General features: G+C 40.2%; 1 protein-coding gene across 2 annotated transcripts in view; it reads left to right on the top strand.

Annotated features, from left to right (window-relative positions):
* Positions 1-16,935, top strand: part of DCBLD1 (discoidin, CUB and LCCL domain containing 1) — a 99,185-nt gene that overhangs the window by 21,788 nt on the left and 60,462 nt on the right. For both annotated transcript variants that reach the window (XM_077900840.1, XM_077900848.1), the window contains exons 2-3: positions 227-439; positions 16,242-16,376. In XM_077900840.1, coding sequence (XP_077756966.1) covers positions 227-439; positions 16,242-16,376 — 348 coding nt within the window. The remainder of the gene's footprint in view (positions 1-226; positions 440-16,241; positions 16,377-16,935) is intronic.

The following is a 16,935-nucleotide window of genomic DNA, read 5'->3' on the forward strand; positions in this document are numbered from 1 at the left end:
TCTTTTCTTCTTTCTTTCTTTCTTTCTTTCTTTCTTTCTTTCTTTCTTTCTTTCTTTCTTTCTTTCTTTCTTCTTCTTCTTTCTTCTTTCTTCTTTTTTCTTTCGCTTTTCCCTCTGCAAAGAAGGAATAAAATACGTGACTTGGAGATTACACTAGACTCTCTCAATCCTCAGTAAGAATTAATTTCATTCCTTTAATTCTCTCTCTCTCTTTTTTTTCAACCAGGTGATGGCTGTGGGCACATAGTGACCTATCAGGACAGTGGCACCATGACGTCTAAGAATTATCCAGGGACTTACCCCAATCACACGGTTTGTGAAAAGACTCTCCGAGTGCCAAAAGGAAAGACACTGATTCTGAGGTTAGGGGATTTGGATATTGAATCCCAGACCTGTGCTTCTGACTACCTTCTCTTCACCAGCAATTCCGATCAGTATGGTAAGAAAGGAGATCTAGGTATCTGTGAGCATGAAATAATTTGAAACTTGGGAGGGAGGGCAGGTTGTGTGTTGATTAGTATGATAGCCTGGGAAGATTAGAAGAGAAGCTTGCTTTTTGTAAACTCTTAGGGTAGCTCTCATGGATACACTTGCTTCATAAGCTGCAACAAAGACATCTAAGGAGATTTAGTGTTAGCCTTGTGTGTGTCCTAGGAGCTTTGTTTGGGTTTGTATCTTGCTGGGCAGAGAATTGGAGATGTATGGCATTTGGCTACAACATCTACAAGTCATTCACTCATGTGACAAATATTTATTGAACAGTGATTGTGTATTCAGGAACTCTGTGGGATGCAGCAGTGAAAAAAACAGAGTTATTCCATCTTGGAGCTTGCATCTATAGGGAGGGGAGATGGAAAATCAAATGAATCTATAATATGAGAGGTAGTGAGAAAGAAAAATAAGAAAAATAAGGCATCCTAAGGCTGTACAGAGCCTGGTTTTGAATGGGTTTGTAACTACTTCAAATGGGCTGGTCAGGAAAACTTCCCCAGTACGGGCACATTTGAGGAGAGATCCGAATGACTTGAGGGAATGGACTGTGTATACAGTGTCTGAGGTCAGAGTTTTCTGGGTTAAGGGAGCAGCAAATGCAGAGGACAGTTTCCAAAATAATCTTTTGAAATCAAGCTTTTGTGTGCTTTGGGGTGTACAGTTAGTACACTGGAGTCTGAAGTCACCGTGACAGTGACCCTGCGTTCCCAAGTCCAAGAAGACAGCTTGAGTTTAGACAATTCAAAAATAAAGAAAATCTTATATACAGGTTAGAGGTTTTCTGAAATTCTCTCTGTGTACAATTCCAGATATGATACAGGTTTTGTCTGTCTACTAGCTCTACAGGCAATTTCTCAAACACACACAACTTTCAATGCTGTCTTTACCTTTCCATGCAGATGTGTCTCCTCTCCCCTGGTGCCTCCTCCCAGCGTGGAGGCCCAGACTAGCCAGCAGACCATTCAGGGGTCTGTGCTTATCTAGCCCCTGGGAAGAAAAAAGAAATCTAAGATTTTTGTACCCTGGGAATATTATGTCTATTTTAATGATAGCTGAATTGCTTTGACAGCATATAGTTGATTTCAGATCATCGTTTGCAGCTCTTGAACTCCAGTTTGATTCAGATGGAAAGAATGAGGGGCACCTGGGTGGCTCAGTTGGTGAAGCATCTGACTTCAGCTCAGGTCATGATCTCGGGGTCTGGGGATCAGCCCCTAGTGGGGCTCTGGGCTCAGCAGGGAGTGTGCTTCTCCCTCTGCCTCTGGCCCTCCCCACTCATGCGTGCTCGCGCTCTCTGTCTCTCAAATAAATAAATAAAATCTTTACTTAAAACAAACAAAAAATGGGAAAGATGGGAATTCAAGGGATGCTTAAGGCCCCTGAGGATGCTTACTGGTGACCACATGTGTGTTAATTTGTGGAAGCACTCTTCAGGGAATCCCTCACCAGCCAGGAAATGTTAGTCACATTCAGAGGAGAGGATTGAGTGTCAGGGCCTGCCTGTAGGACGGGAGGCAAAACACTGCGAGGCCAGAAATGGCTTTCCCACACTGGTGTCTCCTGGGGAACGTCTACTTTCCTGGAAGATGAGCAGTTAATTCCACCTGCCAACAGAGCAGCAGAGTAGTCTTCTCTCTTGCTTTCAGGCTGTCTCAAATCAGAGGCGAGGTGAGAAGAACTAAAAAGGGGAGGAAGTCATCCCAGAGCAGGATTGGAGAATGGGTGTGACTTTACCACATCGTGAGTTTTCTTTATCATCTCCGATGTATATTCACGCATATACAGAAAAGAGGGAAAGCGTGGGATTAATTACATAGTGGGAGCTAGGTTCTGAGGTGATCCTGGTCGGCTTCAGGGCACTGACCTTTACATTTCTAGATTCCCGAATTGTCAAGACTCAAACCCTTCGCTAGGAACTGAGTCATGAATTACAAGTCACCTGTAGTGGTAAAGCCGAGTAAATTAATTTTTCTCTTTATATTTTTTCTACATACTAGTTAGGCTTATCTTTCAAAAACCAAATGTATGCTCATTGTAGAAATAAATATATTCAGTGTCTGTTTTATGCCAGGCACATGCTTGACCCTTATATAGACTTTCTGGAATCCTCACATCCACCTTGGAGGTGTTATTAACTCCTTTCTGCAAATAGGGAAACTAAAGCACAGTGAGTTGAGTTTTTTTGTTTTTGTTTTTGAGTAATATGCCAAAGATCACACAGCTAGTTAAGGGATGGAAGGAGGATTTATATCCATGTCTTTGTGGCTCTAAGACCTCTGTTTCCAGATGTCTGCTGCTCTGCTCCAGTCCCACCACTCAAAGAAAACCCCAACAAATTCTCAGCCCAATATTACATCATACAGCAGTTTTGTTCAAAATGCAGGTACAGTTAATATTTTTGGCTAGGGATATTCTTAAGATAAAATATTTAATGATGCTCAGAATTTTTCTTTTGTGACTACTTTAAAGATTTCCTGATCAGTCATGCTAAGACAAACCCAGCAGGCAAAGGTAAGAGAGATTAGCAATAAAAGAAATACCTGGTGAGAAAATTAGGATATTTTCATCCTGTAAGAATATTTTTTTAAAAATTAAATGCTTAGCGCTAGATATAGAAAGTGTATACATGCATAGCTCTGTGTGCTATAAAATATATGTTTGTGTCTTTTGTAGTTTTGCATAGCATTGTGAGAGGAACCACTAATTCATACGCATGTACTTATAATATTTAATCCAGTGATTTGAATGTAGTAGATATACTTAGTGAATAAATGGTTTTTTAAAAAAGCGAATCAAGGGCAGCCCCGGTGGCCCAGCGGTTTAGCACCACCTTCAGCTCAGGGCATGATCCTGGAGACCCTGGATGGAGTCCCATGTCGGGCTCCCTGCATGGAGCCTGCTTCTCCCTCTGCCTCTGCTTCTGCCTCTCTCTCTGTGTCTGTCATAAATAAATAAATAAAATATTAAAGAAAAAAAAAGCAAATCAACAGGTTCAATGACCAAGAACCAGTTGACTAAAACATGTTATAGTTACTTAGCATATGAACCACCTATTTGTGTAAAAGACTATTGACATAGAAAGCTGCTTATGATACACAGTGTTAGGTAAAATATGAATATACACTAGTGTTATAACAATAGGAAAAAAAAACCTTGAATAAAATAAGACCACACAACTTTTTTTTTTTTAGATTTTATTTATTTATTCATGAACGACACAGAGAGAGAGGCAGACACATAGGCAGAGGGAGAAGCAGGCTCACTGTGGGGAGCCTGATGCAGGACTCGATTCCAAGATGCCAGGATCACAACCTGAGCCAAAGGCAGACGCTCAACCACTGAGCCACCCAGGTGCCCCAAGACAACATAACTTTAGCAGAATCTTGAAGTGAGAATTTAGAAGGGTTACCCTACTGGTATTGTTATATCTTCTCTCTACTTTCTATTTTTTCTTTAACAAACATATGTTAATATTTCTTAATAAGGAACGAATAGATTTCCTTTGACCCCCAAAACTGACTAGACCAATATTTTAAATAATAATTAAAATAGTCTCCTGGTCACTTTGAACCTCCCTAAGAAACGCAGGCATCTGCAAAGGAAGAGGGGGAGGAGGAAGAGGTAGAGGTAGAAGGGCTTTGGCATCCTGGGCTCAGGCTCAGGCTCAGGGTGGGTGTTTCTGTGGGCTGTTGCCCAGTTCCCTGGGAGAGTAGGAGGCATCTTTGCAGCCAGTGTAGCCACAGGACCTGGCATGCCTGTAGGGGGAGAACCCTAGTGTTGGCACAGGGTCCCAGGATCCACAACACTTGTCTGGGTTGGCGGTGGTTGCGGAAAGTACTCCCTGAAAGGCAGCAGTGAGGAATATATGTTCTGGAATACCTCTTTGAAATTCCCATCTTTGATGGCTCTAACAATTACATGTGTGGCTGAAATAGCTGAATAGCTTTAGCTTATCCAACTCGATTTTTTTCATTAACCAATTAGTTATTAAAACCTATGCCAAGAGATTTTAAGACTCAGCGCTGTCTGAATTTTGAATATGGAGTTAATGTTTTGAAAAAGAATAATGTTTTCTGGCACCAGTGTTTGTAAGCTCTGCCAAGAATGGAAGTACTTGGAATGTGATTGCATTAACAATAGTGAATATGCTGAAGTTGTACACTTTTTAATCATTGTGCAGTTCATTTTTAATGGTTCATCCCCATGCCGATTTTGTTTTCAATGTTTGGTTCATATACTTTGGGTGCTTTTATAACCCACACTCATGGTAGTAAAATGCATTGTAAACAAGTGTAAGCCATGCCAGCTTTTACAGTAATCATGCAAAATACACACTTGATCTCATTGCTTTTAAAAGGCCTGATACAGACAAGGTGGGATTATTCTTCTTCTGTTTGTCAGGTATTATAATTATAGTAGATATTTCAGATTCAACATCATTTGGAAGGATTACATGTGCATTTATTACTGAGTTAAGACACTGGCTCTTCCTTTGAAAATACCCTTGAAAACAGCCAGGAAGCAGCAAAGTTGACAAAGTAAAGTATATCAACCTTACTTTTGAAAATATGTTTTAAGGACAAAATAAAAATTTTTTTAAGGACAAAATGAATTTTTAAGGATATGCTTAAACACAAATCTTACTTTTATACTTACAAAACATTTTGGATCTAAAATATACATATACTGACTTTCAAGATCATGTGTGCCAATATCCTGGCCAAAAAAATTTTTTTTTTCTTCGAGAAATATCATAGTTTGCTTCGTAGAGATTGTTTTCATTATAATGGAGGGAGTTCTGGGATTTTGTTTGTTTAGGAGACAAAAGAAGCTGAGGCTACCCTCCAAAGAAACATTAATGTCCCTTTTCTGCTCTAAGATTCAAACGAGTGTCACAAGGCATTTTGTTGTCAGGACTCCCGAATCTGCTTTAATCTGGGAGAGTTCCTCAGCCTTATTTTATCTCTTACATAGTTTTGAAGAGTTCCCAGCCATTTATTTTGTAGAATGTCTGTTGGTTTGGGTTGGTTTGATATTGCCTCATGATTAAATTCAGATTATGCATTTTTGGAAAATATAACATTATCCCTTTATAAAGTGATCTTTGAAAGGCTTGTTTGCAAAAATTTCCAGCATTAGAAATTGTGAGGTCATATGTCCCCCGAGGAATGCGAACTAAGTCCGCATTGTTTTCTTTGTTTCTCTTTTCACTGCTTTCTGTCAGGTGGACTCTTTTTGGCATTCAAAACTACATTCATTTAAGTTATTTCAAGTGTCTTTCCCAAACAGTTCTGCATTGTTCAAAGAGGTCAGTGTAATGTGAGGCTCTGAAAAAATGCAAATTTAAGGTGGCACCTTCTTTACAGAGGAAATTCATCTTCTATTTGGGCTCATAGGCCTTAGAGACTTGACTGAGGTAGCCAGCGCTCTCCTAGGATTGAACAGGTTCACTTTTAAGCCTGAATTCGAAGATTAAAACAAAGAGTCTAGGGGCAGCCCGGTGGCTCAGCGGTTTAGCGCCTGCCTTTGGTCCAGGGTGTGATCCTGGAGACCCGGGGTCGAGTCCCACATTGGGCTACCTGCATGGAGCCTGCTTCTCCCTCCGCCTGTGTCTCTGCCTCTCTCTCTCTCTCTTTCTCTCTCTCTCTCTCTGTGTGTCTCTCATGAATAAATAAAATCTTTTTAAAAAAAAGAGTATTAAACAATAGAGTTTAAGATTTAAAATTGTCTAATACAGCTCAGATTGCTGCTTTGGTACTGATTCTCGATTTCTGGCCTTTTAGAGTCATGACGTAAAATAACAACAGGCAAATTACATAAAACATTAAAATAACATTAAAATGATCTTGAACTTTGGGAAAAAGTAAATCCTAATTCAGACAGTGTCATACCAAAATACCTACATTTGTAATATAAAATATATGACTTTTATTTATGACAGTGAAGAGGGAGGGCTGTGAATTCATACTGAAGGTCATTATTCTCAACTTTAAAACTCTTTATGACTCATCCTGTGATTAAGTTCCATTTCCAGTCCAGCAGAAAGGGCCTGCTCTCAGGGACCCCAGAGGAATTGTCATTTCTGTTTTCCTGATATTTCAAGAAGCTTGACTGGGTCCCAGTTTCCCCTGAAAATTGCCCTTCCCTTGATGTGTCGAGTTTAGGTTGGTTGTTCTGGGAACTCCTGAAGGACTTGCTGGAAGAATTTGGGGGGGAACAAGATACTAGCTTCTCGGATCTCAAAGGACCTTGTTCTAATGGAGTCTCATAGACTTCCCCACCTGGGTCGCTGCGGATCAATGAAACCAGGCTGCCCTTCAGCATGGACTGGGATTAACACCGTCATTTCTGCTTAGATTTTTCATTTGTGTTTAAGAGTGTAGACTCTGGAATTAGACAGTCTGCCTTCAGATTGCTGGTGTACTACTCATGTTTTAATTGCTTAACCTTGAGCAGATTATGTGATCTTTCCATTTCTCCATTCCCCCATCTTTAAAATGGGCAAAATAGTACCAGCTATCATATTTGGGTGATTGAGGCACAGATGTATAACTTAAAAGAATGATGCCTTGCACAGAATAAGCACTCAGCAAATGTTAGCCATCATTACCCTCACTCTTCTCCTCCCCCTGCCCCCCCCGCCCCCCGCAGTGGCCTTGCACACAGTTTATTCTTTGTCTAAGAGGTCTAAGAGCAGAGAACACATTGGTTCCCTCTCAGTACCCTGCACACTTCCCTTCCACCAAGTAGAGACTGAGCTGCAGCAGCACACTTTACCCTCCTGGTGCATTCCTGGTCACCTGCGTTTGACCCAGTCATTCCAAGCAAGTGGCAGGTTCCCTGCCAGAAATAGCTCCCTGTACAGATTTTCTCCATCCTGCCTCATGAGATGAGCAGAAAACACATATTCTCCAAGTCCACAGTTTGTTTGGTTCAGTTTGGCTTTTTTATTTCACTGCTAGCCCACATCTTTGTACCTATTTTTTATGGAAAGAGCCTCCCGATGTTTCCGTCTCTCTTTTCACCAGTCTCTGTTCCCTCCAGGCTAGCCAAGGTTATCTTGTTGAATATAATGATAATTTCTTTCTTTCCTGATTTTGAAAATTATTAATTGTACCCTCCTGTCTACAGGAACTTGTCAGTGTGGCATGCAGAGCTTACCCACGCTCTTCCCCATCCCAGTTTGCAGCCTCATCTCGAGTATCCCCATGTTTGTGCCTTTTCCTGAATACACCGTACAGCTTCATGCAATGCTATATTTATTAATAATACTCCTTCCACGAGTCTCTTTTCCTGCTCCTTCTAACACACACACACACACACACATGCACCATATTCATTGCTACTTACCCCAAAGCCCCAGAGCTTTCTCTGATGTCCAGCAGCTCCAGTCATTCCCTCCCTGGGGCATATGTTGATTCTCTAGGCCTTAACTAGAACACCAATCTCAATTTGAGATATTATGTTAGCTTCTCTACCAGATATAGGGCTCCCTGAGCAAGGAATTGCATTTTATTCATTTTTTCAGTATCCCTGGATGCTTAGCATAGTCTTGCAATTACAGATGCTCATTGAATATTTAATGAATCTGATTGCATGTAGCTTGATTTTGGCAAACATATATCCTCAGGTCATGATCTCAGGGTCATGAGATTGAGTCCCGTGTAGGCATCGGCACTGGGCGTGGAGCCTGCTTAAGATTTTCCTCTCTCCCTCTCTCTGCCCCTACCCCGATCCCCGTTCCCTGCTCACATGCCTGCTCTCTCTTTCTCTCTCTCTTAAAAAAAATTTATATTTTTACAAAAGATAAAATTCTTTTTATCTTTTTTATTTTATTTTTATTTTTTTTATGATAGTCACAGAGAGAGAGAGAGAGAGAGAGGGGCAGAGGCACAGGCAGAGGGAGAAGCAGGCTCCATGCACTGGGAGCCCGACGTGGGATTCGATCCCAGGTCTCCAGGATCGCGCCCTGGGCCAAAGGCAGGTGTCAAACCGCTGCGCCACCCAGGGATCCCCAATTCTTTTTATCTTTTATCTAAAAAGATATTCATACTGTAGGAGGATTTATAAGATTCCCTATCTATACCTATTCCCTCTGCATTTAAAAAAAGACTTTGTTTACATAAAATTTTAAGACTCTGCTTATTATATAGAAAGGACCATAAAGCCCTGTACAAGGCTCTTACACTTGAGCATTCAGCTAAATGCTGTGCACTGGGCTTAGTTCTTTAGACTTACTAACCCATTTAACTGTCATGATAGTCCTGAGGGCAGGGCCTTTTATTAACATCCATACCTAAGGATTCTGAAGCTCACAGAGGTCAAGTAACTTGGTTATCACTTTCCTAGATCTGGGATGCGAGTCTGGGCATTTGATACCAGAGACTCCACTTTTAAACCCTATAAAATATGTCCCAATTCTTTGTGACAGAAACCATCTGATCCAATGGCTTGTGCATAAGAAAACCTGAGCTGTAGTTTTATCTGTCATTTGCTGGAAGAGATGGAAACTTCTCCAGGTCTCCCCACAGGGGTATCCTGAACATAAGATGGGGTCATTGAGAAATCCCTCAAAGGAAGAGTACCAGTGTAAATTTAAGGTTTGAAAGAAATGCTTCTTAACCAAAATCCTTCAGGAGGAATCGTGGTCAGGAATAGGAAGAAACCAGCTGGCCCAGGAACCTAATGGTAAATTGGTTGAATTGGTTGTGGTCTGCTAAGTGATTTGCAGTATAGAAAAACCAGGAAGTTCGAGAATTGTTCTCTTCCATTTCCTGTATTTCCACCTCCACTCCCAATGTTTTTTTAACCATGGTCAGTGATCTAGAAGTACAGCAACGCGAAGCCAACTGTTAATATTTATATTACACCAGGAACAAGAGAAATGGGAAAAGTATGAAATGATGCTAAGGGTTTTGACTCCTAATTTGCAACAAGATTTCTGTGATAATTTTCAGAAAGACCAGAAAGATACATATCTGGCCTACTGCCTTAGGATCTAATCATTATGCCTTGTCTGTTGATTTCTTAAAACTCTGAAACAGAACCCCCCCCCCCCACAAGATTGGTAGTGTCTATTTCATAACTGGTTTATCTTTCCCAGACATATCATGAAGATTGCAAAATTCTTATGACTTAAAAAATTTTTTTTAAGACCTTTAAAGAAATTCCTAGATTGTGCAAAGTTGTTTGGGGATCTCAGAAGTACGATCTCCTCTGATTGGGTCTACTTGGGTAGATGCTCTTGAGAAGGACTGATTTTTGTTTATTTTTCTTTTACTTTGTTTCGTCTTTCATGCCATGATAGAATTCAGATAGCATCTTCAATGTACATGGGCCAGAATCTTCCACACAAGGTATCTCATGGACATAACTATAAGCCTCAAGGAAAAAAAGTTATGGCCCTCTTCCTTTTTCCCAAACCCTTCCCTGGAGATGCTGTGACTTAGTTTCAGTAACTACTATCTTTTGTAGGCAGAGAAGTAATGGCCTAGGTGGGTCGTGAGCTCTAGTGTCAGTGTCTTGACCTGAGTCCCATAGCCCCAAGGAAAGCCACACCTTTGTCTTGGAATCAGCCTGGTTCATTTATCATCTGTCACTGATTTTTGTCTGGGAACCAGAACCAAAACTCTCCAGGGATACTACTTACATTCTTCCGTGACTATGGTTTTAATAGCATAGTCCAGGAATATCCTTTTTTATGCTAATTTCCCTCCTTTTCAAAGAAAATGGCCCTGAAAACTCTGTAATTTTGTACGATGACCCTCTTGCAATTGGCAAGCAAGGACAGACTGTGCCATTTGACTGCATTGGAAAAAAAACAAATGGAAAATGGACACAAGTGTAAAGGCGTTTGCAGCTTCAGCATTTCTGGAGATTGCTTTATCAGCACGCCTCTGAGCACAAATCTGGGCCACGCCAGCTACCACTTTCCTGGCAGCTGGTTGTGTGCCATGTGGCTGTGACTCTCCCCGGAAGGTCACTTAGGCTCTTGGGCATGTTCCTCCCGTGCATGAGAAATTAAATATGCGTTTCAGAGAGTGTTGGTGGGTTAATGAAAGTTGCTAGGATGTTGTTTTGTTGTTTAATTTGATTTATGACAGATCTCCCGAGAGTCAGGTGTCTGTTTTTCACCACTTGACAGTACGCTTTTGGATGGGGAGGGATCTCTGGGTTTGTGTCTGGTTTCTTTCTTTCCTTTCTTTTTCTTTCTTTTCTTTCTTTCTTTCTTTCTTTCTTTCTTTCTTTCTTTCTTTCTTTCTTTCTTCTTTCTTTCTTTCTTTCTTTCTTCTTTCTTTCTTTCTTTCTTTCTTTCTTTCTTTCTTTCTTTCTTTCTCTTTTTCTTTTCGTTTCTTTTATTTTCTTCTTTCTTCTTAATGGTATGCTCGCCACTCTTTAAACATCTCCCTTTCACAGATGAAACAAGAACTTTGCTTCATCAGTTTCAAGATGAAAAGCATATAATTGCCCCAAATGGCTTGGAGCAGTTATTAACCTATTATTGCCTTGTAATGTGGCGTCTCCGACAGTCCACAGAGAATGTGGTAGTAGCATAAATTGCAGGATGAATGCACTGTCAGATTGCCAGAGAAGCAAGAGGATTCTGGGCTTGGCTCGGGGGCAGTTTATTCTTCCTTGTAGGGCAGTTTTCTTCTATTCACACATGGCAAGATAAAGGGTTTCCTCCTCGGCTGCTCATGGAACAGTAGCTCCAAACAAGGGATGTGTTGAGACGAACTGGCCTACTGTGCTCGCTGAAGGCAGCTCCTACGGTTCCTGGCCTTTTACTCCTTTGTCCAAGGAATCAGTCCATTGTCTGCTAGGTCCTGGTCTCATGTCTGGTGCCAAATGCCACAGTACCATTCCATTTGGTATCACTCATAGCTCTTCCCACAATCCAGGGCTACCAATGATGTTTCACAAAAGGTAGAGGTATTTCTTTTGCCCCGATTTGTCTGCCTGCTTGATGAACTGCCTTTCTGCTGTGCCCCAGCCTGATGGGAATCGGAGATGACAAAGTAAGATGGAAAGTGGGAGTTCGCAAGTCCAAGGGCCGCAAGACACACAGCACTGCTGGTTGTGAAGCAGACACCCATACAGAGCTGGGAGGCCTATGCTTGGGTCTGCTGAAGTTCTTAAGACGCACCCCCACCTCCCTAGAAAGACTGGGGTTCCGTCTGACTGTGAATTGAGAAAGGTTTCCCAGTCCAGGAACACTGCCTGGGAAGTGGCCGTGACCACGATCAGAGTTAGAAGTCACCAAGCTGTCATCTGGGTTTCCTTCGGAATCGTCTTTGTGAATGTAGGAATCTAAGGGTGGAGCCTTGTTTGAAGTCTTGCTGGAGAGTTCTAACAGTGAAGTACATTGTGTGGCCGGGCGTGGGTGGAGAAAGGCTGTTTCATAAGAAGAGCTAAGAATCCTCAACAGAGTTCAGCTGAGAGCTGACAACATTGCCTGGGACAGGCCAGTCGGATCCTTCACTGCTTTCCCATTCATTATTTTTCTCCTCTCACTGCCACTCATGTTTTCCCATTTTCATCTTTTCCCTTTTAACTCTAGGAATGCAGTCATTAACTTCCATTCTGTGAAAAGGGATCCATCCGTCAGGCCTTCAGACAGGAAATAATTAGATGTTTGGCCGTAGGCGATACCACAGCCAACATTGGACTTCTAGCCTAGAAGCTGGCCTACTGCAGCCTCCTGCTATTGTGATGGTTGTTCCATGATGAACCAGTAACTCTTAATGTTGTGTCGATATGTAGAGGGTGTGTCCTATCCCCTCCAGGGTTTAGTTACATTTTTTTGCAGTACTTTGGTAAGAATGGAAGAGAGAGAGAGAAAAAAGAAAAGAATGGGAGAGAGATTGGTGCCTGGGGGGTGGGGGTGGGTGTAAACGGTGATTAAAGGAGTTTGTGTGTTTACATTTTATCTTTGAACTTCTTCCAGGAATATTTACATTCCCATCATGACTTTGGGAGGATACAACCAAATTGGAGTTTTACTATACTTGTGTGTTTTTTTTGATGTAGGAAATTATATCTATTGTATGACAACTTAGTGTGATGACATGCACTCTTATCTCTTTGTGTAAAATATATGTAGTGTTGCAACCTTTCCTTTCAACTGTTCCATAAAAATCCAAAAGGAAAAAACTCCAATTATTCAGCTATGAGGAAAAAAGGACATCCTGCCATTTGCAACAACAGGAATGGACCTTGAGGGCGTTATGCTAAGTGAGATAAGTCTGCCAGAGAAAGACAAGGACAGTGTGACAGCACTTATATGTGGAATCTAAAAAAGCTAAGCTAATAAAAACAGAGAGTAAAAGGGCATAGTTGCCAGGGGATTGGGGTGAGGTGGGGTGCATAGGTTGATGTTATTTAAGAGTACAAGCTTACAATGAGTAGCAGATATGCCCTAATCTAATTCACAGTGTGGTGAATATAGAGTAATGTGTATATATATATTTTAGACAACAGTATTGAATTAAAGTTGACCCTTGAGCAATGCAGGTTTGAATTAGGCAGGTCACTTAAACATGAATTATTTTTTACAGTACAGTACCATAAATGTGTTATCTCTACTTTATGATTTTCTTAATACTTTCTTTTCACCAGCTTACTTTATTAAAAGAATACAGTATATAACACACGTAACATACAAAATATGTGCTGTTTTTGTTACTAGTAAGACTTCTGGTCAACAGTAGGCTATTAGTCATGAAGTTTTTGGAGTCCAGGGGGGCAGCCTGGGTTGCTCAATTGGTTGAGCATCTGATTGCTGATTTCAGCTCAGGGCTCAAGTCATGATCTCCAGGTCCTAGGGTCAAGCACTCCCCCCTCCCTTGGGCTCCATACTCAGTGGGGAGTCTGCTTGAGATTCTCTCTCTTCCTCTCCCTCTGCTGCCCTCTCTCTCTAAAATAAATAAAATCTTTTAAAAAAAGTTTTTGGGGAATCAGAACTTATCTATGGATTTTCAACTACATGGGCGTAGGCACCTCTAAGGGCCAACTGTATAATCACCAAACTTGCTAAGAAACTAGAACCTAATTACTCCAACCATGAAAAGAAATAATTATGTTACATGATGGAGTTGCTAATTATTCCTTGCAGTGACAATCATATTAAAGCATAAAAATGTATCAAATGAATATGAATGAATGACTTATTCATCAAATGAATAAGCAATTCAAGTATACCTTGAATTTACAGTGTTATATATCAAATATATTTCAACTAAAAAAATCCAAACAAGTTCTCACTGATCATCAATTTAGACTTGCTTACCTCACTGTTTTTATTAGGACTCATTGGAATGCTATGGAAACTTGAGGAGAGATTATCATTATCACCATTTGGAGAGGAATATATATATATACACATTATCATTTCCTCTTGGAAAAGATAAATGTGATTAGAAAAATATCTGATTTGCCAATAGCAACAAGTTACTAGTTATTTCATTTTCATTCTTAGATTTGCAAAGCAAGTATCTTCACTTATCTGGACAGAGAACAAAGGAATTTTCAAACCTATGTAAAACAAACTAAGTTGCAAAAGTCAAGTACGAGTTTTGCAATCGTAAAATCTATGATTTTCTAATCTGACTCACTTTAATTTTGGAAAAATGCTTATCATTCTACTTTACTATAAAAATGGATTTAGTATAAAATGTTTCTCTACCATGCTGTGAGCACTATTAAAGTTCCTGAACATCTGTATATTTATTACACTAATGATTTTCTTTCCTGTCTTGCTTTTTCACATTCCTCTTCCTGACTTCATGATATTTTAAAATGCCAAGATTAAATGTTTAATACATCTTTATAATCAGGTTTGGCTTTTCAAAAGTGTTTTAAATAGAAGAACATTTAACTTCATCTCAATTCTGACAATATTTGGAAGGCCACCACATGCCAGGTATTGTACAAGCTGCTAGGCATAAAGTGATGGATAGAAAAATTCTTTTTTCTTTGTTTAAATATTTTATTTATTTCAGAGGGAGAATGTGTGCGCAAGCATGAGCAGGGAGAGGAGTGGGAGTAGGGGTGGGGGAACCAAACTCCCCACCCAGTAGGAAGCCTCAACATGGGGCTTGATCCCAGGACTCTGGAATCAGGAACTGAGCTGAAGGCAGACACTTAATTGGCTGAGCCACCCAGGTGCCCATGGATAGAAAAATTTCTAACCCTATGGAACACAGTCTAAAAGGAAAACAGACATTATTTATTTGCTTGTTTTAATGTAGTCATTCATTTATTTAACTATTTACTAGTAACTACTAAGCACTTCCACAGCTCTCATTATATGCTGGTTACTATTCTAAACAGTTTGCTAGTATTAACTTATGTAAGTAATTATATATAATGAGTATCTCTAAAGAGGTAAGTCATCTTTTTAAATTTGGATTTCACTATAATTTAAAAATAGGGAACGACAGAGATTTAAAGCATGACGGTAAACACTCTACATTTCTCTTTTATTCGGTTACATCTTCCACATGTGAGACCTGGACAGGACGAAAGAGAAATCTGGTTCTTATAGCAGGAGAGGAATGCTTAGTTGGGTTCATGACCCTCTCCTGGACCTTTTTCTTTCCCTCCTCCTCCTTCCTTAACCTGATTTTGTCACTGTTGACTGCTGCCTGATGTTGCAGATGACTCTTTCCATAGTGTTTTATTGGGGAGAAGTTAATAAAGAATTCTTGTTGTCAAAATTTGCTTGCTAATCTCTATTTTCTTAGAATTATTATGTCTTACATACGTGGTTTTCAAGATGACTATTTACAAACTAGACTTTAACTTGAGTAGTCTTAGGAAGGTCTATTTTTTTCTTTTTTAGTTCCAAATCTAATTTTGTTCTTTGAAAATTTATGGAGCTTCCTTTAAAATATATATATATATATATATATATATATATATATATATATATTTATTTATTTATTTATTCATGAGAGACAGAGAGAGAGCGAGGCAGGCTCCATAAAGGGAGCCCGATGTGGTACTCAATTCCGGGGCTCCAGGATCATTCCCTGGGCCGAAGGCAGCTGCTCAACTGCTGAGCCACCCAAGGATCCCTATGGAGTTTCCTATTGCTTTTTAACTCATTTGTTCTAGAAACAATGTGTTATACTCTTAATTGCATAATTTATACTGTAGTATTTCAGAAGCCTTTAGAAGTTTTTCTATTTTTTTTATAAACTTAATTTTCCAAATCAAAACGAACTATGCAGATTAACCAGAAGGTCCTATAAGAGAGAAATAATAATCTTATTCTCATGTGTAAACTGCATGAGAATAAGATTGTTAGCATGCATTGGACAGTCTTTTAATTCTGAAAACCTCCTCAAAGAAAAGAAAATTTGTGAGTTTCTTCTAGCAAATTTAGGAGGCCCCTAGAATATCACCTTTGTGACATTTTCTTGACTACCAAATGTATTCGACCTTTGTTAGTCTTCTTTACAAAAACTAAAACTTATCCCTTGGGTTGTTCATAATTAACTAGCTCTAGCCTATTGCTTATCTGGAATTAGCCACTTCTCCCCTTGGCTTGTCAGTATAATCAAGTCTACATTTAGGCACTAATTATCAGTTCCCATATTAAGCAAAATTTCAGTTGAGTAACAATTATAATTGTATATATGTGTTGTCTGCTAAATTTGACTTTTAAGGAAAAAAAAACCCACCATATATTAATCCTTTGTGCTGGTCTAAATTTTGAATGTGCTAAAAGTGTGCTTTGTTTTTAGGACCGTATTGTGGAAGTATGGCTGTTCCCAAAGAACTCCTACTGAACACGAATGAAGTCACTGTTCGCTTTGCAAGTGGATCCCACATTTCAGGGCGGGGATTTTTGCTGACCTATGCCAGCAGTGACCATCCAGGTATAGTAGAAGAATCAACACAGATCTGTAAACTTGGGTCTAAGAATTCCTCTTGCTACTTATCACCATCTCTGGACAGAATTGCGACCTCAGATACAGAATATGTGAAGGAAGAGAGGAATGCAAGTCTTTGTAAGCAGTTAGATCAGAATTCAGAATACTTTTATCAAACATGTTAGATTGATTAGCTGACTTTTGTGGGTGAAGGTGGATCTCATTTTTCTAGAAACCTTGTGTCTTTGGGGTGATTTTAAGGTCTGGCTATTTTCTGAAGTCCTCCCCCAACCTTCCTCAGCTTAGAGGGCAAGCCTTTTAACCAGTGCCCCCTCTGCCCTCCACCCCCCACATATGCTCACACCAGTGCACCAACATGGGCTGTCACAGTGTGCTTTAACCATGGAGCTAACACTTGAACAGGAAACTGATGACGGAGGAAAGCATGGCCTCCCATCCAGGCCTCTTGTGTTCCAGAGTGATTACTGTGCAGTGCACTCCATGTCTGCCCAGAGTCCCAGAAGTGCCCAGATTTTCTGCTCTCAGTGTCCCTGGGCAGAAATGC

This window comes from Canis aureus, chromosome 1 (assembly GCF_053574225.1).
Source record: "Canis aureus isolate CA01 chromosome 1, VMU_Caureus_v.1.0, whole genome shotgun sequence".
NCBI lineage: Eukaryota > Metazoa > Chordata > Mammalia > Carnivora > Canidae > Canis > Canis aureus.